The sequence below is a fragment of the Protopterus annectens genome, chromosome 5.part1, assembly GCF_019279795.1.
Source record: "Protopterus annectens isolate FY-2018-M chromosome 5.part1, PAN1.0, whole genome shotgun sequence".
Classification (NCBI taxonomy): Eukaryota; Metazoa; Chordata; order Ceratodontiformes; family Protopteridae; genus Protopterus; species Protopterus annectens.
This window is the reverse complement of record NC_056736.1, coordinates 350,623,245-350,648,392: the sequence shown is the minus strand read 5'-3', so window position 1 is coordinate 350,648,392 and position 25,148 is coordinate 350,623,245. Positions and strand designations below refer to the sequence as shown.

The 25,148-nt window shown below is 38.9% G+C and overlaps 1 protein-coding gene across 6 annotated transcripts in view; it reads right to left on the bottom strand.

Annotated features, from left to right (window-relative positions):
- The window catches only part of ARAP1 (ArfGAP with RhoGAP domain, ankyrin repeat and PH domain 1), a 2,759,262-nt gene that overhangs the window by 558,639 nt on the left and 2,175,475 nt on the right, over positions 1-25,148 (bottom strand). For all 6 annotated transcript variants that reach the window (XM_044073028.1, XM_044073030.1, XM_044073029.1 and 3 more), the window contains one exon: positions 16,719-16,928. In XM_044073028.1, the coding sequence (XP_043928963.1) occupies positions 16,719-16,928 (210 nt within the window). The remainder of the gene's footprint in view (positions 1-16,718; positions 16,929-25,148) is intronic.

Genomic DNA, 25,148 nt, shown 5'->3' with positions numbered 1-25,148 from the left:
TGACCTGACTAAGGCATTTGACATAAATTTCCATTTGAGTATTATAGATAAACTCACAAAACTGTGTATAAATCCCTGCATCACCAAAAGGCTCATGGACAACCTTTTTTTGGCAACACAATGTTAGAGTGGAGAACTCCAGAAACAGTTAAGAGGACAGTTACTAGTGGTGTTCCACAGGACTTAGTGCCAGGACCTCTCCAGTTTGGAATATACTTCTCTGAAGCCAAGGCTAATGTAGAATACCTTTGGCTGACTAAGTTTGCTAGCGACTGCAAGTTGGGGGCAATCGCTAAATCCACCAGTTATGTAAACATTCTTCAGAAGGGTATGACTATGTCAAATGACTGGTGCCACAGCCATGGCCTAATAATCAAGTGCAATAAAATGCATATCCACACTCTTTGGGAAGTCAGATACCCCTATAAATTACAACATTAATAGCACAAGAGTGGACTAAGAGGTGAGAAATTTAGGTATACAGATAAACAGTAGTCTGAATTTTGACCACCATTTGTCCACAGTAGTGAGGAAGTCCTTCTATGTGGCACAGCTTATAAATAAAAGCATGGCATCTGGATTCAAGGAAGTCATAGTCCCACTGTATTTGGCCCTCATCAAACCAATAATCAAATGCAATACACCTTTTAGCACATACTTCTTGACCAGGTAATAACAACAGCTGAAGTGGCCTCAGAGGTTCCTTACAAAAAACAAAATGCAGAGTGCAAACAACATGTCCTGTGTGGATCGACCAAAAGCCAAATTCCTTTGACTATTAAGGGGGTGATAAGGTACTCTCAGATTCAGCTCTGATGTAAATGTTACACAACTGCAAGGCAAACTGCATGAGGGACACGTGATCTAATGATCTTAACCTGGACTGTGACACAGACAAGACATGGTGGAGAGTCAGATATGTGTCTTAGAAATTACCCCTTCTCTGGAGCAGGCTTCCTGTTCACCTAAAGCAGAGCCCTTCCATGACCCTCTTCAAACACTGTTGGGATCAATGGATGGGGAATCATAAATTCACTCCTTGTGCGGTGCCCATGTCCCTTATGGACAGGGTAGTCTGTTAAATACTCAAAGGCATAGGCACAAATCTAAGCCATCCTCTAACCCTTAGGGATTGAAAATTGGGTGAAATTTGGGTAATAATGGCTAGGATTATAAGAGCTCTTTCAGTCTTTAGCAAATGAAGTAAGGAATTCTACAACAGGGACTTAATGAAGAACATCTTCAATAAAACCTTTAAACTGTCTCTATGCTCTTCATCTACTGGCAGACAGGCTGCTCAACTAAAGGCACAGATAGCACAACATTGTTTGGAATTTCAGACAAAATTACTGATGTTGCTGTTGTTTAGTCATTTAGTATGCCTCCCCTTTTTATGACCTCAGTTACTTTAGTACAGCTGGCCTGTACATCAACAACTGCTTCGCATTCATTACTTCAGTAATGCAGTCTATCCACTTTACCATCTGCCACCCCTTCCTCTTCTTTTGTCTTCTATCTTTCAATGTCTTCTCTAATAAATTATGGCTTCAGATTATGTGTTCAAAAGTATATGAGCCTTAGTTTTACTTTCAGGCCTTCCACTTTAGTCTGGTTTAAACTATTACCTGACTTGATCTTCTTGTATTCAAAGATCTCCCATTAGTGTTCTCCAATATCACACTTAACATTGATTTTCCAGTGCATGGCCTTATTTATAGTCCAACACTTGCAGTCATATGATATTCCTGGTAGAACTATAACTTTATCTACATCAACCTTTCTTTGACAATGCAATGTCTTTGCTCCCTAAAACTTACCCATATTTTCATACATTTTCTTTCCAAGAAGCAAGAAACTTTTTTAATTTCCTAGCCCAGGAAAATAAAATCTATCACTACCCATACTTCCCTGTTTATTTGCACCTTATAGGGCTACATGACATAATCTTACTTTCTAATGTTGAGCAGCAGATCAGTTTTTGCACACTCCACTTTCATCTTCGTAAACAGGCTCATCGACTCCTCCTCATTTTAGCCATCAGGGTGGTATCATCAATATACCGGAGTTTGTAATCTTTCCCCCAGCAGTCTTGATTCAGACATTTGATTTGTCTAATCCTGCATTTTGCAAGACAAATTCAGCATATAATTAAGTAAACAGAATTACAATATACAGCCTTAACACATTCCTTTCCCAATTTTGAACCAATTATTCTGCATCCAGTTCTGTTATTCTTTGTTCTGTATGCATATTCCTCAAGAGGCAAATATGGTGATTTGGGATTCACATTTCTCTAGGAACTTGCCACAGTTTGTAATGGTCCATGCAGTCAAAGGGTATAGTGTAGTCAATAAAGCAGAAATAAGAATTTTCTGGGACTGACTTGCTTTGCTACTTTCTATATTATCCAACAGATGTTAGCAAATTGATCTCTGGTGTTCGAACCTCTTCTAAAACCAGACTGTAAAACTGGTAATTATTATTAAATATACTGCTGGAGTCTAGATTGCAGGGACTTGTATATTACTTTGCTATTATGTGAAACACAAGTACTTGTTTAATAATTTGAGCATTCTACTTCTGCCTTTTTGGGAATGGAATATAAACTGACATTTTCCAATCCAATATGGTGTGCTTTCCAGATTTGCTGACATATATTGAAATAGCATCATTCTGCAAGATTTTAAAGAAGTCAGCTGGAATCCTGTATCCTGTATCCTGCAGCGTTTGTTTTTAGGAGGGTATTCTGTGGTCCATTTAGCTTCACTCTCCAAGATGCAAAACCATAGCTAGCTCATCTGGTGCTCTGTGCAGATCCCCAAAACTGGTGCCCCCTCATCTTAAAGCTGAGCAGCAAAATGTTCTTTTAACTCTAACAAACTGCTTCCTAAGACGATAACAAGCAGCTTGTTACAATTACTACCACACATTCAGCTCGCACTAACAACTTCAGTGTTTCATATAAGATGTTTATAGGTTCACAGGTTCATAGGTGTTTACTAAGCTAACAACCAACATGGCCATTTTAAGCATAGGCATGTATCCCAAATCTCTGACAAGTTCTCATACGCCCCTTCATCCATTCCTAATTAAGGCTCTGTTAGGATGTCTGTCACTCAATTAGAGAGCATTCTATTGATCCAGTGGCCATACTTTCAGTACTGCAACCAGCATAAATCATTCAGTTGTGTAGAACATCAATGAAGAAAACAAAATGGAGCAGAAATGGACATCAGAGCAAATGGCTCTGAAATTTCACCATCTATAGGAAGACATAACTTTTAACGTTGTGTTTAGTTAAGTATCTCTAGGAAATTCAAATGACACTCATGGTGGGCATTTCATGTGGTAATGAGAGAACAATGAAAATCTTCATACATCAGATAAAGTTAAAAGAATCCAGAGTTGTCATCAATATACTAACAAGATACAGCCTTTGATTGCAGATGGAATAATATCATTTTATTGGGGCCCCTGTAATTGTTCACTGTTGAATGCTACAAAGACTAGCAAACTCATTTTAAAGACGATATTATGCCTAGAGACAAGAACCATGAAATAGTTAATTAATTCCAAGAAAACTCACCACATCTTGTGGCCTAGAGGAAAAAATCAGTTGGCAGATTACTTTACCAGGAAGGCGTTTTACACCTTCCATCTCTGAAGGTATTAAAACTGGTGGAATAGTACTTACTTTCAAATGGTGGGTGAATGCATTATTTGTATTACTTTTGAAACAGAATATTTTAAATGTACAATTTTTTATATAACTTGTTCTTTGATATACCTGTCTCCCTTGTATGCACACACATACATACACACACACACACACACACACACACACACACACACACACACACACACACACACACACACACTCTCTGTCTTTCTTTCTCTCTCTCTCTCTCTCTCTCTCTCAAAGGTAAGAGCTAAACAGAATGCCAGGGATAAAGGCCAACTGGCAGAACAGGTTTGAAAGTACTGTGGAAGAATGTTTCCAGTATGCTCAGTTTTCATGGTTTGCCTCCTGTAGTTATGGAAACGTTTGTTTTATCAACAGAGTTTTTGCACTGTGTATTTATTTTCTGTTCTGAGTGTGTGTGTGTGTGTGTGTGTGTGTGTGTGTGTGTGTGTGTGTGTGTGTGTAAAACATACACCTCAACCTCCTAGCGCAACAAATCTGTACAAAGCCAAAATAATGGAAGGGGAAGACAATGGCCTAAAAATAAGGCAATTTTTAAATATTGTTCTTAGGAATTTGGTAATATAAAAGGTTTTGTGTTGCTATGCATTTTCTGAAGGATAAGATGTCTGAAACTCAGATATCTATCTTTATTTAGTGAATTCAGTTCTCATTGATTTGCCACAAAAAAAGAAACTTTTATGAGTAACAAATAAAAAATATCATGAGTTAATAATCTGGGCGTTCTATGAAAATCTGGACAGCTGAGAGGTATGGGAATACTTTGTTCCTTCCAGATTCGTTTTCCTACTTTGTCTGTTGTTCCTGTTTTCTATGATTTGCTTTACTACTTTCCCTATTCTGACCTGAAACATTTTCTCCCAGCTATTTATCAAGCAGGATTATTACTTAATTTTTTCACATGTTCAAAACTGCTGGTAATACCCCTTCCACCAGTATGCATTCACATGCAAACAGAATGAGTACCTGCCTCTGTTCCTTCCCTTCTAAAACCAGATTCTTGCAATGTTTTTCTGTCTTTAACTTGCCGACATTCTCAGGACAAAATACAAACAGATGGGGAAAAGTGGACCCTTGTTTGATTTCTGATTCTAAAATTCTTTATGTAAATTAATGAGACTTGCCCAGAATTTATTAGATCTTCTCTATTTTATGGACTTTGTGGATCAGTACTACAAAACTGGTTTTACTAGGAGAAAGCAAAATCTTATTCATTCCCACAAGATTAAAAACCTAAAACAATGTGGAGGCATTCAATCCAATCCAGGCCGACCAAAACCACAGTGTTTCCCCTACACCCACCTGTCTTTACCACCCACCCTCAATATCAAAACCAATCACCTCTTTCCATTATCCATAATATCCATTTAAATATCAGAAGCATTAGAAACAAAGCAGCAGAGCTACACTCTCAGTTTTCATAGCTCTCCCCATTCATAGTCATTCTGACTGAAACCTGGCTAAAGCCCAAAGTGGAAGATAACAAAATTTTCTTACTAGGTTATAACATCCGGGGAGACAGAAAGCACAAAAAAGCTAGAGGTGCAGGAATAATTTACGAAACATCCTCACACTATAAAGAAATAGTCTAACCCCCTCTTAACTTAACAAAGCAGAAATCCTTATCTCCCTCCTTAAACTTAACAACAACAAAACCATTCGCCTTACAGGCATATACATCCCACCAGTTGACACTATCAATATAACAGAAAATTTCTTCTGTTTGATCACCTCCGACATTAAACAATAAAACATCATCCTGGATGACCTAAACATAGATTTAAGACTATCTCATCAGAAATACCATTCAAAGCATTAACTATGTTCAGCCTAGCAAAACAAATAACCACTCCCACCTACTTCAGCAAAAAAACAAACAAAGGCATCATTGTTGATTGCATTCTTACCTGCTTTCCCAATAAAATCTCATCCTCCAGTACCCTACCCAGTTCACTCAGTGACCATTTCCTTATTTAAATCATTAGGCAACTTCCCTGTACTAAACAACAACACATTCTCAAGCACACCATGACCTCTTGAACTTCAATATAGATGCACTAATCTCAAACCTAGCAAATGCAATTGTCCTCCTCTAAAATCACTACCACTTACTGAAGCAGCCTTAGAATTTAATAAAACAATCCTCAGTATCCTAGACAAAAGAGCCGCACCTAGAACTAAGCATGTTAAAATAAATGCAGTTTCTTGATTATCTAGGACTACCAAGCATGTTATGAAACTAGGGGATAAAGCATACAGCACGTTTCTGGACCCATATAAACAGGCTCCAGCACACAGTCTTAAGTCCCACTACTCTGGAAAAAAATATACATTCTACAATTCAGATAAACATAGCAACTACTGTTTTATTGCAATCCTACCCCTCCCTGTCTAAAATTTTAGAGAAATGTATTCATTTCCAACTATTAACATACCTGTCTCAATATACTCTTCTCTCCCCATCTCAACAACTTCCACTAGTACCTCCTCAACTATGTTAACACAGAAATGCAGGTAACTATGTCTCAGTACTTTTCCTCGGTCTTTTAAAGGCTTTTTACACTGTCCCTCATCTAATTCTCATGCAAAAACTCACCAACTTTGGTATTCACAGCTCAGCCCAAACTTGGTTCCACAGCTGTCTCCCTCACAGAGCCTTAGCAGACAAATGGCGGAATACATACTCCTCATTCTCATCTATCTGGTGGAATACATACTCTTCATTCTCATCTATCTGGCGGAATACATACTCCTCATTCTCATCTATCTGGCAGAATACATACTCCTCATTCTCATCTATCTGGCCAAATACATACTCCTCATTATCATCTATCTGGTGGAATACATACTCTTCATTCTCATCTATCTGGTGGAATACATACTCCTCATTCTCATCTATCTGGCGGAATACATACTCCTCATGCTCATCTATATCTGTTGGAGTTCCCCAAGGCTCTACACATGGCCCCATCCTCTGTAATATATTCATAAACATATTCCCCACAGCCACAAAATCAGCACACATCATCCACTATGCGCATGATGCCACATTCATCAGCTCTTCTAAAAATATCAATGACCTACATGGAATAACCCAAGAATCCTTTTCTTCAGTTTAAATATAGCTGCGGAACTCACAAATACTCCTAAACCCTAAAAAAGCACTTCTTACATTCACACCTAAACACTGTGAAAATCAAAAACTCTTTTCACTATCTCCTCCTCTGATAAGACCAACATAGAACTGGTTCAACATTCTAAACTACTAGGAGTCCACATACTGTACATGATAATATGAAATTTAACTGCCACATCCAAAATACTGTAAAATGTACACATCAAAAACTTTGGTCCCTGAATAGAATTAAAACCTTCCTAACTGACCTCTGTAGTGTCCACATAGCTTCATCCCTCCTTTTGCCCACTCTCTTCTATGCCACACCTGCTTTAACAAATCTAAAGTCTACCCAAATAAAAAATATGCAACAGCTCTATAGCAAAATAGCCAAGATTGCAGCAAACCACCCCCACAGAACCCACCACTGCCACGTTCAAACAACTACAGTGGCTAGAATTACCACATCACCTGATACATTCTCAATTCCTCACTACTCATAAAAACATTCATAAACCCTATCACTGCCCTTTCCTGTCCAAACTAATACAGCTCTATACCTCTAAAAGGAACCTCTGGTCAAATAACAAACTCTTACTACAAATTGTTAAATGAAACAATACCACAAGGAGACTCATTATACCCCACCTACATTGCTAAAATATGGAATAATGTTATTTACTTATTTTATTTATGTATTTGACATTGGTTTACTGGGGTGGTCTGACTGGATCTACAGAACCCATTTTCAGCAGAGGCCCGAGGAGAAAAGCTCCACATAATATAATCCAATACAATACAAATTATTTTAGAAATGCTATACAAAATAAGCTTAAAGAACAAACTATGTTACAAGATGTTACAATATATTCTACACATCTAGAAAGTTCTATAGAGTTAAAACATTATAGACAATAATAGTCACTCACCATACATGATGTAAAATAGTACGTAGGTAGTGCAATGTGTGACACTGACAGTTATAGTACATGAAAAATAGAATGTTACTTTCAGTTAGGAAAATAATAGCCAGAAAGTTAGTGATGCAGAAAGATAGTGAGAGAGTCAAGAAGCATAGAAGCAATACAGTCTGAGCTGTAGCTTAAGGATATAGTATAGAAACAGCAAAGGAGTTAGAAGAGCCTTAGGATCTTGCAGACTGTGAGGGACTGAAATGTGACAGAATAGGAAGATGAGGCTGGTGTGGAAGAAGAGGAAGAGCTGAGCATTGGGCAGGCTTTATGCAGGAGCACAGCCATGTGTTTTTGAGATTTTTTTTAAAGAGGCTTTGAAATGGGTTAGGCCAGGCATAGACCTGGTAGTTAGTGGTAGTGAATTTCAAAGTATAGAGATAGACTATGAATATAGAGATCGACCTAGTTTTTCTTGTGGGTTTTCAGATAGCTGAGAGATTTTTGTCTTCTGAGTGTATGGATCGAATTGGTGTGTAAGGTGTGACTAGATTGGCTAGTGTAGGTAGGCAGTAGGCTTGAAAATAAGGTTGTGCAAAATGGACAGCTGAATTAAGGCAAGTTGGTCGAGGGGTTCAATCTAGTTTAGTTCTAGGAGTGGTTTACAGTGGTGTGTGTGATATTTAGAGTTTGTGGCAAACTTTGCAACTTTGTTGTAGCACTGTTGCATCTTGTTTAGGGTAGAAGTTTGTAAGTTAGTTAGGACTGGGGCACCATAAAGAAGGGAGGGAAGTAAAAATGTTTTTGCATGTGTAGTTTTGGTTGCTGCAGTAAAGAAATGTTTGTTTCTATACAAGAGTCCCAGTTTTTGATGAGTTTTCTTTATATTTTGCTGTATATGGGGGATGAATGAAAGTTTATTGTCAATGATAACTCCTAGAAGTTTGGTTTCCTCTCCTGCACTATTTCTATGACAGTGTTGTCAGACGCAAGGATGTTAAAATGATCAGTGACAGAGGAGGTGTTTTGGGGATGAAAGAGTACTATCTTCATCTTCTTTGGATTTAGAAAGAGTTGGGCATTTCTTAGCCAGGATTCTATTGCAGTAAAGGACTGTTAAATTTTTGAAAGTAGTGCTGGTAGTGATTGAGCAGCATATATTATGGTGGAAAATGAGGGTGAGAGGCAGTGTGAAGGTTGTTTGTGAAAATGTTGAAGAGTAGGGGTCCTAGGATGGAGCTTTGAGGGACTACAGTAGGGTTGTGGAGAAAAGGTGAGAGTTCTTTGGACCATTTCACTGGTTGTTTATGATACTTGAGACAGCTCTGAAACCATTGCACTGTGTTATGTGAGAAGCCTAACTTAAACAATGTGTTCAACAGTAAGGGGTGAGACACTGTGTCAAAGGCCTTAGAGGGATCACAGAATACTGAGGCTCTATAGCATCCTGCATTGCTGGCTTTGCTCACAGTGTCTGTAAAAGATTAAAGGGCTGTAGCTGTGCTGTGGCTAGGTCAGAAGCCATGTTCGGTTTTGGTTAAAAGATTGCTTTGCAATAGATATTGCATTACTTGCTGATGGAAATCTCTCTCAAAAATGTTGGATATAGGTGACAAGATGGATACAGGATGGAAATTGAATGGATCAAAAGAGTTGCCTCTTTTGTTAATGTGGGTGATGTTAGACTATTTCCATATGGTAGGTGCTTCTGATTTGGATAAAGACCTATTTATAAGGATACTGACTGGGTAGGCAATTGAGTTAGCAGCCAGTTTGAGGTAGTGTGTTGGAAGATTATCAGCTGAGGTAGAGCAGGGTTTTAGTTTTTGTAGCAGTTTCTTAATGTTGTCAGTGGGTATGGCTGAAATGAGAATGGGGTCTGTATGTTGTTTTGTTGAGTACGGGGTTTATTAATAACAGAGACAGAAGTGGTTGATGTTCTGGGGTTGGTGTCCGAACAGGTTGACGGGTGAGGGGTCCAGCATTAGGGGTGTTAGTTAGTAGGTCTGACATTGATTTAATGAAGTGCTTGATAACGTTTTTGTCTATTTGTGATGGAGGGGTACCATGTGATAGGGTGTGCTCTCCATTTGTTTCAGGGTTAAGTAGAGAAGATATGGAGTGCCAAAATTTACTGGGGTTGATTTTATGTTGGAGGTGAAGCTGGTATAATATGGCTTCTTATCTCTGTTGATTAGTTTTGTCACTTTGTTACGTCATGTTTTGAAATTAACATGATTTTGTTCATTTTTGTTTTGTTTCCAGGTTGACCAGGCTAGGTCCCTTTGCTTCATCAGGTGTTTACTTTCCATAGACGGCCATGGTGCTGGGTTCTTTTTGATTCTTTTCATACGAATGGTAGCTCGTGTATTAAGTATGTGAAGGAAGGTGTTATTAAAGTACAGTACAGCATCATTAAGGGGTAGTTGTTTAAGGGGTGTCCAGTTTATTTCATGTAGATTTATGCTGACAAAAGTCAATTGAGTTCCTAACTAATTTTACAGTGTGTACTCTTAATTGTTGGGAGTTTATTCTAAGGGAATAAGCTGGCAGCTGATCACTCAGGGAGCTAGACAGTGTACCAGAAGAGGGGTAATTGGTGGGGTGGGATATTAGGATCCAGTCTAGGGTCGATTGGCTGGTAAGATCTTTGCTGTATTTTGTTGGAGTATTGATAAGCTGAGACAAAAACAGACAGATTTATACTATTTACGTGTCCTAAGATTAACATTTCAAGGTTTATTGTTTGGGAAGTCCAAGATAAAATATTTTCCAACACTGGTATATTTTTACCTGGTGGAATATATATTACTATTATGCAAATTCTTTTTGATATGTTGAGGTTCAAAAAAGAGATTAGTACCTCAACATTGGAAAAGATGGGTATATTACTGGTGTAGGGTGTGATGCTGAACGTAGAGGGATATAGAAGTGCTATCACCCCCCTTTTTTTTTAGATCTCTCTCTTCTGTTTATTGCAAAGTTTGGAGGTATTAATGAGTCTTTTACATTGGGCTGTAGCCATGTTTTGGTAAGGGCTAGTATGTCAGGTTTATTTTGATTAATCCAGGCATGCAGTGGAGCTATTTAATACATATACTTCTAAGGTTCAGTGCAAGTATGTTTGAATCTTTGGAGTGACTCTTGTGGTTAGTTTTAGAGGGTGGGCCTGGGTTAGGATGTATGTCTCAACATTTTAGTAGATAGGTAATGAGGAATGAGTACCATGGGAAGTGTTTTTGATTCCTAGGTGATGGCACTAGTGTAAAGTGTGGTTTCATAGGAGATGAGGCCAGTTTGTGGCTTGAATAATATGGGAGGGTATGAGGGAAAAGCTGGGAGGAGATGTGAGAAGCTGTGTTTATTGTGGAGATGGTTGGAGGAGGTTGTTGATGTGTATTGGTGTGTTGGGGTATGCGAGGATATAGTTGTAGCGAGGTTGAGAATTAAGAGTAAAGAAGCTAGGCAGGTTAGGAGGAGCATGTCTGATAGTGGGTTTAACAATAGTAAAAGTGGTATCTATGTGTTAGAATGTAATATCAGGTGTAAATAGAGATTATGCTATCTTGTGATATATGTGCAGCTAAAGGTAAGGTTGGAAATGTTTTAGCTACAGGGTGGGCTTTGACAATGTGGTTAGGTGTTTTGCGATGTTTGTGATAAGGAGGGGTGGTGGAGATGTGATTTATCAGTAGAAAAATTAAGCTGCAATGTTAGTTTGTGTGTATAGCAGAAGAGAAGGTGGTAAGCCTGGAGTGACCACTACATCTAAGAGAAAGCCTCCACACAAGTTCCTGCAAGAAAACTTGAAAGCACACCTAAAATACTCATAGCTTTGCAGATGTTCTGCACCTAGACAGAACTCTTCTCTTTTATTTCACAATCTTCCCCAATATGTCTCCTCTTCTGTTGCAATCTCCACACTACCTCATGCACACGCCTGGTCAGATACATTCCAAAGGGAGCATTATACTCTCTGACTGTTCTGATAAGGGCAAAGTACAGTGGGATAATAACATCTTTGGATCTAGATTCCATGCCGTTACTTATAAGTTGCACAACATCAAAGGATTTCCTTCCCACCATGGTCACATAGTGATCGAATGTAAGCCTACTGTCTATGTGTGTACTCAGATCCCTGACCACTGGGTTGACTCTTAGGGGTGTATTATCAACATGGTAATTATCCGGGATGGTTGTCTTCCCAAAGGGAACAATTATGCATTTCTCAGCATTGAGTTTAAGACCAAGGCTTTTTGGCACCATCTGTTAATCAGACATAGACCTTCTTGAAGAATGCTAGAGTTTGCAGGGAAGTCAATGATAACCCCAGGCTTGCAATCATCTGAAAACTTGGTCAGCCATAAACCTTCAGCATTTGCTTCTATTTCAGAGAAGTAGATTGCAAAAATGAGGAGGGCCATTAAGGAGCCCTGGGGGACTCCTAATGCTGGACTCTTGGTGAAGGTGGCCTCATCTATTTTGACCTCCTGAGTCATATCAGTGAGCTATTTGGCTATCTGGTGGGTGATAAAAGGGGTTACACCTAAATAAGTCAGCTTGCTATAATGCCTGAGTGGTGCATTGTATCAAATGCCTTGGCCAGGTTGAAGTAAACTGTGTGCACAGTCTTATCTTCATCTAATACTTTGGTGTACCTCTCAAAAAACGTCAACCAGATTTAATAGGCGTTACCTTCCTTTAACAAAACCAAACTGTGGTGAGTCCAGCATTTGCTGGTTACAAAAGGGAAAACATTTGTGCCTATGAATGGATGACAGTGCCACCTCCATCCTTCCCTTCTTGTCCCTATCAGGAAGGAAAGGGCCATACAGATCTTGTCTTGTGGGGTGGGGGGTGGGGGTGAATGGGCTATATGATGAGGTGAAGAGAAACTCGATGGTCACTAATGGCACGTGCAAAAACTAGAAAGCTGAATATGAAACATCTTTCTATGGAAACACACTTACCACATTCAGGACATTTTCCCCATGTACGAACTTACTTAATATAATTAACTCTAAAATGTCTGCCCTCTTGAGAAATGGGCATTCCCCCAGCACTAACTTCTTTTCAGTTAATGTACATTATGCTGAAATGCATATTATCTGCTCAGTAGCCACCATTTGAATTGCTTTCTCCTGGAATATTCCCAACATTATCCAGCATGCAGTATTGGTGTTATCAGTGAAAGAGAGTCTGACCGGAGACATTCCAGACTAATTTGGTTCACTAAGAACACTAATACATCTCAAAGACTAGTCAAACTGCTCATTCAGTTAGCCTTTTCCAAGCTTTTCAGAATGGAAGCTGGATTCTTCAATCTTGGTTGGATACAACTAATTATTTTATATTTACATTTCCTTTTCTAGTGTCATGTTACACACACACCAATGAATGTTTTCTGATACACCTGTCTAAATCTACTATTAGTATGTTGCACTGTACCTTGTGGCAAACATCTGGGACATGTGGAGCAGAGGGAGTGTACATTTTCTAGAGGATTTGTCTTATTAACTTTTTGCCTTTCAAAGTAAGGCTAAGGAAGAAACACACTATGTGAACAACAGAACAAATTTTGTTATTCAGCAACTAGGACTTCGGACATTATGTTATGAATGCATGCAAGGCACATTTGGTTACATTGACTGTTGCCCAATGCTTAAAAGCCTGTTTAATCACTGCCATATTACAGAGGTGGTACTACATCGATATTTTTGCATTTGAGCTGCTTAAATTTCTTTCCTTATGCAAGTGCATGTGCTTCTGTACCTCCACAGTTGCAAAGCCCGACACTGAGCTATATCAATTGTCAGCACGTTGCCAATTTGGTTCTCTGGTCCCAAATGATTGACCTTCAGGTATTTAGCCACAGTAAAGTGGCTACCACAAAACACATAATTAAAGAAGCACACTGTCAAAAGCAAACAGTTTTCACAATACCTGAAATGCTATGAGATAATGCAAACTCTAACTGCAAATGCTTAGAACTTAACATATGTAAAATTTTTCTAAAGTCCATTAAGAAGAAGCTCAGTTTTGCTGGCCTTTTTTCAAATCCAAAGAGGATTATGAACAACTCAAATAAAAATTACACAGAATCGTGTAACACAGAAACATAAAAGCCATAGCACAGAAATCACACTACCTAGAAGGAAACTATATTACCTATAAGGAAACCATACTAATTAAAAAAGGTCTCTCCAAACATTCCAACATCGATATTATGTCCATAAATATTAGTCACTCAAAGCATCCTCAGCTTTACTCTACCTATTGTTATGAAATCATTTGGAAGCCATAAGAGTTTCCACACAATGCTCCCAGAAAATTTGCCTGCAGAGCACCTGATTTTGCTCATACTGTACTAAATTGGTAAATTCACTGAGACTGCATAGTCGTGATGAAGTAGTATGTCACAAGGAGAGGCACCGCTGTGAAAAAAAATCACACTGCCTACAGTTATGCTCAAAATTCAGCTAACATTATCTACTTCTGTGAAAAATGCGGCATCTCTGTTTTCTACCAGTCCCTTTAACACTAAAACATAAATCATACTATTATCAGATGAGCACAGGTAAATGTCTTCTGGACATTTTCATTGTTTCTGCATCATTTTGCAGCCTCTCTTAGGATGGTTTCTATTAGTCCTGTTTAACGTGTCATCCTAAAGTACGAGAAAATGTTACTAATATTGAAATGAGATGTTTACAGCTCAGAAGACTTACCTGTATTCCCTTTCTGCATGTTTTGTTAGCTAGTATGTTATACACTACTATGGAACTAAACTTTTTTTTTTATTAGGTATGTGTATATTAATATGTTTGCTTCTTTGTTTACATTTGTTTAAAAGGATGATTATTTTGAATAGGAGGCCCAAGGAGAAAAGCTCAACAGTAATACAAGTATGAGATGTTTAAAACCATTACAAGAAAAAAAACAACAAATTTACGAAAATAATTCAAAACATTGCAAATCATAGGAGATCACATAATTAATTACAAAGCATGATACCTTAATGTAGTATCATGCAGTGCAAAGAATTTATAGAGAGCAAAGTATGCAGAGGTACAAATGTGTTAGATTAGATGGTACAAGTAAAAATTTAAAGCAAACAATAAATAAAACAACAGGAATCTTAGTATATTAGGCTCTCATATAGGCTTACATGTACATATTGATTTACAAGGAGTGATATATAAAAAGTAGTACATTCTTGATGTGAAGTTAATGGTTGCATCAGAAGACAAGGCTAAAAAAACAATAAAGTTTTGCACATATGAAGACAGAAACTGAGAGTGGTATCAGGTAATTATAAATATAGCAGTTTAGTTGATAAATGACTGCATACACACCAGGAAATGTAGGACATTTAGCAATTTTGGGGAGGATAGAAAAGTGTTATGCAATGGTAGCAGAGCAAATACTAGACTATGCCTAAAGAGAAAGGTTAGTGAGCTACACACCTAAAGATAGAAGTGGGATGAAAAGCATGGTAAAATAAGTTATATAAGATCATGTCATAGTTTAGTTGGTGATTTTACAGTTTTATATTGTTAAAAATTGGGGTGATGATGAGGCCGATGCAGTAGCATGACACGGCAATTACATTAGTCTGCTATAGAGTAATAACACACACAGTTGTTGACCAGGTGTTGTTCGAGTTGCATCTTACAGGATTTACTGAGGACTTGTTTTAGTAGTAGAGAGAGGGCCGAAAAGTACAAAGAGTTACCAGCAGCAAAGCTAGCCACCCAGTGATGTAAACCGTGGCTCTAGATGACTGTCACTATTGAAGTGACACCCCAACCCCATTTGCAACAATGGGAAAAAGGATATTAATGGAAACAGTTACCAGCTAAGTTGTTGGATTTGGTTATGAGTAGGAATTTGTCTGAAGAGTGAATTGGTCTGCTATGGGAATAATGCTGTAGGATTACATGTAAGATAAGACATTACTTGGACTTATATAGAAGATTATGTGTGCTAGCTAGTTGTGAGAAGAAAATGGAATGGCAGAGTTGGTCCACTTACATTGTTTAACTGTCTTATTGGCAACAAATTCAGTCATTTTGTATTCTTCCCCAAAATGTGCCAGCTCTTATTGTGAACATTTTATGCCTTGTTAATCATAATAAAGTGCACCATAAAAATATTGCGAGTTTGTTGAATTCAAAGTAATTGTTGAACTAAAAAGTTCAAAACTGACAGACTTTCACAGCCCAGGAATTCTGTTCTTAAACATTAAATTATGCATGACTTAAATTACACTGTCTCAGAAAAAAAAGACCGCTAAATACTTTATATCTGTTCAATGGTTAGGCCTCACAATTAGAACAAAGTGTGAAATAAAATGCTACAACATCTATCCAAAAGCATCACACTTCAGCCTTAATGGAAGCCAAACATTTCATCACAGTATATGCAAAATTCTATCTTAATGATCTGTCTCTATTTTGTTACAGTACATACAACCCTCCTAAACAAACACAATATGATGTATGATGAAAACAGATGTCAAAACACCTCTCCAAGATTACTGCCACTCTTAAAAGGGTAGACTTTACATATGCAATGTCTAACAATTACTTTTCAAAATTCTAATCTTGCCAACAATGACAAATGAGCAAACTATAGTTAGCGTACAAAATAATACTTTTTTTCTGAAAGAAATAGAAATTCTTGTGGCATGTTATATTAAAAATAGTAATGAAAAAATCAATTTAGTGGTGCACAAAATATGCTCTCTCAAGAAATTACATTTATGTGACATCATTTTTTTTACCTGTACAAGAGGACAGAATCACTCGGTATGATGATTAAAAATATTAAATACACACTGCTAGAAGACCCGTTCATTATGGTAATGCTGCCTACAGGTGGACACTTCCCTTCAAATAAATACCTTTGTCTGACATATGTAGTTAACTCACTTCAAAATAAGTTATAATTGAATACTCAGAAAAACTGGGAGCAATGCAGTGATTACCTGTTGTCTGCAACCAATCCTCATAGAATTTACTAAAGATTCCTTCCTTTATGTCTCGGAAAAACCTCTTCAATGTGTTGGAGACATCATCCACCTGGTGATCACCTTCCTTAAGTTTCACACTGCGTGCATCCTTCCGAAAACTATCCAATAAGCTGGTTGTCTTAGAGTTTTGACCACTTTTGCGGTATATTCCTTCTGATGTCAGGCCTAAAGAGGAAAACAATGAACAGTCAAATATAGTATGACTTTAGTGAACATGTTTTACCTTTATCAGGGAATTGGTGATGATTGATAGCACAGTACACAAATGAAAACAACAGCGAAGCACAGCGTTACAGCAGAATGAAATCAATCCTATGAAAGTGCAGCATAAATAATAATATATTTAATTCAACATATCTTACATTGCTTTTAAAATAATTGAACAAACATTTAAATATGGTATACAAATGCTTAAGAAATTCATAAGTTTTTTACTTCTGAAATATAGAAGTACAGTATAATTCATTGCTAGTTCTATAGCAGTAGTTTTTGCATAAATTCAGTGGTAATTTGTAAAATTTAAAATACAGAAACTGACATGTCAGCCTGAAGTCTATGTGTTGGTCAGCTTACTCTCTGTTAATAAAATCAACAATTTTCTATAAATAAATCCCGCAACAGAGGACTCAACAAACACAGGATATGTGTTTGAAACAGTAAAGATAGGAAAGATTCTCACACAGTTAACACAATCAGAAAAGATGCCCAACTCTAACACTGTACAAATGTAAGTTATGCTTACTTTTCTGTGTGTGTGTGTGTGTGTGTGTGTGTGTGTGTGTGTGTGTGTGTGTGTGTGTGTGTGTGTGCGTGTGTGTATACAAACAAATACACACACACACACACACACACACAAGCACATATGTACAGTATATACTTATACAAATATGCCTATTATTTGTGTGAGAAAGCATATATGTAAAACACACACACACATATATATGTATATATAGAATAGACGGAAACATATATATAAGTATATATATATGGGTTCACTTTATAATCTCGAAATACTGAAATATCGAATTTCACTATCTTGAGACTATAATAGCGAAAGCCCAGTTTGGCAAAAGACCACATAACTGAATCCGTAAATGTCGAATCAGCAGTTATGGTGGTGCGCTGTGTTACTGTATAGCTGGAGATTCAGGTAAGTGTTTATATTTTAAGGGTTTTGGGTAGGGATTTTATTGTATGTTAGTGTGTTGGAAAGTTGTAGCTGTAGGTTAAGGTATGTAGGTAAGAGTGTGAGTGTGTAAGTGTTGAGAATGGTAGTGTCTGTATGTATGTGATGTGTGTTTGTGTGAGGGGAATGCAGATTGTGTAGTGATGGGTTTCGTGTCTGTGTCATTTTTAGTGTGACCTCGGAAAGGTATATATAAGTACATGGGTTATGCAAGGGGGCTTGCCTGCTTATATGTAGGGTGTGTGTGTTGTGTTGTTTTGTTTGTGTGTGTTTCATCTGTTTGCTATAGTGTGGGGAGGAAGGTTTATGTGTGTTTGTTTGTGTGCTGTAGGGTGTGTTTAAAAGTCACAGTTTTGAATTTTGTGGTTTTGGGGTTTCAGTATTTTGATTTTTTGGCTTCATAGTCTTGAGATACTGAAATTCGATATTTCAGTATTTTGAGATTATAAAGTGAATCCATATATATGTGTGTGTGTGTGTGTGTGTGTGTGTGTGTGTGTGTGTGTGTGTGTGTGTGTGTGTGTTTATAAGTACATTTAGTGTAGCATGTTGAGTGTAGTAAATGTGCTCTATGCCTTTAAGAACAAGGTAATGTGACCAAGTGTGTTCATAGGTTCATATGTAGGGACTAGGCTATTGGCCCTAGGGCCTATATAAGCCTAGCCAAAAAGGTACCCTGGCTTTTGCCACCCAAGAAAATTATTTTCCGGTGTCCCTGTCGAGCAGAGCCACATAAGTGATCCCCATGTTGAATTTCCTATCTCCTATCCAATCATCAAGATTTTTCTTGAAGAGTGCTAATGAGGAGTTTTGTTTGATATACATAGGTAGTTTGTTCCAGAGTATGGGAAGTCTCTGGGACAGGAATCTATCCCTCCAGCATGTTCTGTTTATTGTGGTGACAAGGTTTAGGTCCCTAGAGCATATAGCTTGGAGGGATTGGGATTTCCAACAGCTCTGGGTTTGGCATAGCTTTGTATGTTAGGCAGAGATCACCTCTATGATATGCGATGGAGTAAAGCTGGAGTTTTTTGAGACGGTCTGCGTAGGGCATCTGTTTGAGGTCAGTAATCCTCTTTGTAGGGGATTTCTGTGGCCTTTCTAGTTGTTGTAGATGTCTTGTGAGGTACATAACAAAAGGGGCATTGTACTCTATAATGGGTCTAATGAGTGACAAGTAGAGGGGAACAATGACATCTTTCTGTCTGGATGAGAAACCTTTTGTGATGAGGTGTGCCATGTAGAAGGATTTCCTGTCTACTGTGGCAATGTGATTATCAAAGGAGAGACTACTGTCCACCTGTGTCCCAAGGTCTCTTATCATACTTTCGGTGTTAAGTAGACTACCGCCTATGTGGTAGTTCATGGGTACAGATTTTTTACCAAAAGGGATGACAATGTACTTTTTGGCATTGAGCTTGAGGCCATGGCTTTGACACCAGAAATCTGTCTCAGTGAGGCCCTTTTGTAGGATGTTCACATCGTTAGGAGTTTCGATTATGGCTCCTAGTTTGCAGTCATCTTTGAAATTCATTAGCCAAAGACCTTCTGTGTTAGCCTGTACTTCTGAGAAGTAGATAGCAAACAAGACAGGACCGAGGACTGAACCCTGTGGTACTCCACTTGTCACTGGTCTGAAGTCAGATTTGGAGTCTGCTACTTTTACAGTGTGGGTTCTGTCAGTGAGACAGTTTGCAACCCATCTTGTGACATAGGGATTTATACCTAGTTTAGTGAGTTTATCTATAATTCCAGAGTGGGGGATGGTGTTGAAAGCCTTGGCGAGATCTAGATAGGCTGTGCGAACCACCATACCCTCATCTACAGCTTTGGTGACCACTTCAAAGAAGTCTATCAGGTTTATGAGAAATGATCTGCCTTTTACAAACCAGAACTGGGTGGGGTACAGAGTTTGGAGATTACTGATGTCATTGTTTATATGTTCCATGATGATACGTTCCATAGCCCTGCAGACCAGGCTCAACAGGCTAATGTGGTGGTAGTTCCCGGGGTCTGTGGTGGCTCCCCCTTTGTGGAGTGGGATAACCGTTGCTGTGTGCCATTCAGTGGGCACAAAGCCTGAGGTAAGGCTATGATTGAACATGGTACTTAGGTGGGGAGCCGGTTTGTTCTGTAGCTCATGTAGAATGCAGCCTGGGATGTTGTCAGGTCCCATGGATGCTGTGTTCTTGGCTTTGGAGAGTGTGTTTTTTACCTGTGCATTCATAACTGCAGGAACTTTGCATTCTTCCGGTATAAAGATGGATCCTTTAGGGGGTAAGAGGGGGGTAAAGTTAGCACTGAACCTATCTGCCAGGATGTTGGCAATTGGTTCTGTATATTTAGTGCCATTGTGCTGTAACTCAGAGCAGATCTGAGTGTTGCCATTGAGATTCTTGATATAGCTATAGAATGCTTTGTGATTGTCTTTAGAATCAGTGGTGATTTTGTTTTCGTAACTAGCTTTGGAGGATTTTTTGAGGGATCTCAGCTTTTTACTGAGGCTGACAAGGGAGTTCCTCCAATCATGGGATTTTACTCTTTTTTGCAACAGTTTCTTTCTTCTTTTGTAGAGTTTGTTTATGGCAGGGGACCACCAGATTGGCTTCCTTTTTTTGGAGGATAGCATCTTGGTTCTATTAGGGATAGCACACTCCATGCACTCGTGTAAGTGCTTACAAAGTGCATTTGTGTAGGCTTCAGCACTCGTACCTCTATTGTCCGTCTGCATGGGTGTTGTGAAGTTTGCCACTTCTGTCTTAAGAAGCGTGAAGATGGCTTTGGAGAAATTTTTTTATGGTGGTTTCCCTAATGGGGGGTGGGGACAGGATGTGGATGTCTAGGGTAATTAGCTTGTGGTCGGATCTGATGAGCGAGGAATTGACCTCTGATGTGGAACACCGGTTGTCCATGTCGGTAATGACCAGGTCTAGGATATTGCTGCCCCTGGTGGGGGTGTGGATAAGTTGATCCAAGACACTGGAATTTATGAATTCCAGAAAACGTTGAGCAAAAGAGTTGGTACACGAGTAGTTTTCCCAGTAAATGGTGGGGTAGTTGAAATCGCCCATTATTAGGTTGTACCCTAATATTTTCCAGTGTATCAAGAAATGAGGAGTGGGAGTCCTGGGGCATGGTGGGGGTTCTGTAGCAAGCTAAAATTTGGATTGTGGTCTTGCCCAGAGTTAGTTGCACTTGGATAATCTCGGATGCCTTATGCTGAGCAACTAGCCTGGAGGCATGGATATCCTTAATGAATATGGACATGCCTCCACCTTTAGTGTTTCTGTCTATTTAGGTGGCCGAAAGGTATGGTATGAATTATAGCCTGGTAATGCATGGGTGCTCTCTGGAGCCTTGAACCAGGTTTCTGTCACTGCACAGATGTCGATGTTTTCCATTTTAAGGAGTGCTTCGAGTGAGTGCATTTTGAGGTTTAGACTTCTAGCATTGAGTAGTACTACCCTCAGATTTTGCTTGCTTGTACCTGTTCCGTTGGTGAGTTTGTCATTTGAACCTTGCCTAAAAAAAGCACTATAGGGGTTGCAAGAGCCTTAGCCAGTATTCAGAATCCCAAGGGAGACAGGTGTAGGCTATCTGGCAAAGCATCATGGTCTGTCGATCATGTCATCCCAGGATCCCCTTAGAATGACACCAAGTAGCTTAGCCAATTGTTGAAGTCAATCATTTTGTCCTTGTACTGTGGTATCATTCTGGGTGATGGCAGGATGCTACTCAGGGCTAGAGTCATACCTGACTGGGCTACAAGATCAGATAGCTCCTTCATGTCTCTGTTCATGTAGTCCAGGGAGGTACGTCTCAGGTCATTCACACCAACATGGACAATGACAGAGTCATATTTGTACTTGTTGTGGAGTGACCCGAGTGCGTGCTTTATGTGGCGGATCCTGGCACCTGACAGGCAGCTGATAGTAACTTTCTCCTTGTTTAGCCTGGTGAGTGGAACATCAGAGTGCCTGACTATGGAGTCACCTATGACTAGAGTGTTGGGTACGTTGTTATGCCTATTGGGCTGTGGTTGAGTGGCACACTGAGTTTGTGTGCTATGTGTCATTTGGGGTTGTGTTGGGGGGGGGGGTGGAGGTTGCTTGCGTTTCTGCTTTGTAGGTCCCTGTTGCTTGGGCAGATTTTTATTGAGAGCCTCCATGAATGTAGGTGTGTGTTTTGTGTTTCTATGTGTGTGTTTTGGTGGTGTAGGTTTTGAGGGACTATGTGATGAGTGTGGTGTAGTGCAAGTGTTTACCCTCTCCTCTTGACTGTCTAGTCCAGTTTTGGGTGAAGAGAGCTTTGCTTCCAGTTTGGCTATATATATGCATCTCTCACAGGTTGCAGTGTTGGGTGGTAGGAGGAAAAGGTTGTCTGTGTACATGAAGCAATTGCTGCATTGCCCCAAGATGCCCAGATTCATCAGGTAGACAGGAGAAAATACCAGGAGCTGGCCCTTTTATGCATGCCTGGATAGATGCTTATTTATTAAGTACTAAAACCTGTTTTCCTCTAGACAAGTGAGGAAAGTTGAGTTCTGTAGTAATTTGTAGCTTATCTTAATGCTTACAATGAGTTCTGAACAAGTGCTGAGCTCAAAGAAACAGATTTGAGTGCTAAATCTAAAAAACTGGCTAGTTCTAAGGGAAAATTTGAAGAGCAGACTTTATGGCGCCAGGAATACTTTAACCCTAGCTAAGCGGTGGGGGCTCAGAAGCTTACAAACAGTCCTGGATACAGCAAATCCGTATCTGGACTAGACTACTTACAGGAAAGGTAGGAAACAAGCTTAGAATTTTTTTTTGTAAAGTGGAAAGGGAGTAAGGAGGAGCAGAAGATAACTCAAGGTTAAGAACTAAGTGGGTTGGCCTTCTCAAATGTTCTCCCTGTATTAGGTAGAATGAGGTAATGACAATAAACTGGGAGAAGTGTCCCAGATCAAATTTAAAGTAGGGCTGGGCAACTGCAAAACCACTAATTATAAAAACAGTATACCAATAGGGAAGGAGGGTGGGAGACAAAAATCAGAACAAACAAACCCAAACAGGTGCTTAACAAATGTAGAAAATGTCCAGTTAATATCTCACACACAGTGAAACTAGCTAGAAAAGTATGCAGCAGACAATAAAAGTGCTATAAATAACTCGTAAAAATAAGTAAAAAACAGGATACTTGATGTTATATATCGCAGATCAAGGTTTGCTCAGTGCTCTTCCTCCAATTAGCTCTGTGTGAAATGGCAGAAACACTCACAAGTTAACTTCTTAAGTAATAGAAAGTTGAAACCTAAAACAACTTTTAAAAAAGCTCGAAAGAACCAATGTGGTGCTTACTCCAAGCCGTAGTCCAGGTAACCCCAATCAGCCAATGACCATAAACACTCCCCTCTCACTGAAATGCAAGAATGGCTTTGGCTAAACTAAGATGGCCTGGAACATGTGCTCAGACACACAGCCTCTACAAACACACACCTAGGCCCAAAACACAAGCCTGAATATGGACAATGCTACAACTACCCACACTACTTAGGTAGAAAAAACTGCAGAAATGTTTAACACAGCAGAGAAGCAGCAGTGAGCCTTTAAATGAAAATTTTAAACAGATAAAGGAGCAAGGAGACTCTAAAGAATGCTTTTAACTGCAAACAAATAAGATATATGATACACTCCTTGGCAGGAAATCAAAACAAACCCAAACAGGTGTTTAACAAATGTACAAAATTTCCAGTTAATACCTCACACACACTGAAACTAGCTAAAAAAGTATGCAGCACACAATAAAAGTGCTATAAATAACTCGTAAAAATAAGCAAAAAAACACATTGTTAGGAACCTGAATGTGTTAGCTAGCTAATAAGACGTTATTTTCCAATTACTGTTGCACAGATGGCGGTAACCTACAACAGCCTGACAGGAAGATAGTTCCTCAAGTGTATGCTCAGCAAAAGGGATATGTAGGAAATTGCCTGAAGACCTTGTATGTGTAAAGTACAATGAGCCAGTCAGGGCCTGATGTGGATTTAGACCTTGTGGAGTACCTGTTATGTGGTAAACAATACCTTGAAGAACTTGTTTATCTTTATTTTAAAAGTCAAGTGAGCTGGTGCTTTTCATTTCAGTTACGAATGTACAAAACAAAATGTGTGTTATATCTACCTTCGGAGCTTCCCTGAACTTAAAGTATAACACAAATACACACACACACACACACACACACACACACACACACACACACACACACACACACACACACACACACACACACACACACCACACACACTCAACAAATTTAAGTGATTGCACCTAAAAATGTTATGTTACTGTGTAGCATGGAAGAAAAGCAACTGGAAGCAATAATAAGAAAAGCAAGGTAAAGCACTTTCTTCAGAATTACATAAAGAGTTACTGAATATCCACTAAAATGTGTCTAATGTGTCTAAACTACTACTACTACTACAAAAAATGAAAAAAAAAAAAAAACAACTATGACTATTTCATCACTAACAGATTTACCTATTTCTAAGCTGTCAACATCTCATCTTAAGCATGGCGGCAAATTTTCCATCAAACCCTGAGCACCATCTCAGCTAACATTAAGCGAATTGGTGTCATCCTCCTAAACCTGTTATAACCTCCTTACTTCATTTCTAGTGGAGCCATATACTACAGAGCAGTATACGGTATGTAGCCTTACAGCAACTGGAACATGTTGGCTTAGAGTGACATATATCCAATGTGTCCGAGAAATTATGGATGCAGTAGTAGAAGGTTGAGGAGATGAAGGGCTTGCTGTGAACAAAATGAAGTCCTCCTCACATTTTCTACTTGTTCTCTGACAAAGAGTGTAGATCACACTATCACTCCATGACATCTGTCTGTTACATTTTAGCTAAGTGATCCTGCTGCTGTATGCAACCTCCAGTGGAAGCCATTAATAGAACAGCAATTTCTCTGCCTTTACCCCAGGACAGAGTTGCCAGAGGTGCTCAGGGCTAACTTCCTCTCAGCTTGTTTCCAGATATCCGAGTTCCTTCTTCAGCTCCAGCTAATGAAGTTATAGACTGATGCAAAAACTATGCATTTGGGGCTAACATGTCAAAACTCCTACATCACCTTTATGCCTGCTAACCCTAAACTTTACCTGCTCCAGCCCTAAACCTCACCGTGTACCTTACTCTCAGAAAAACCCTTTCC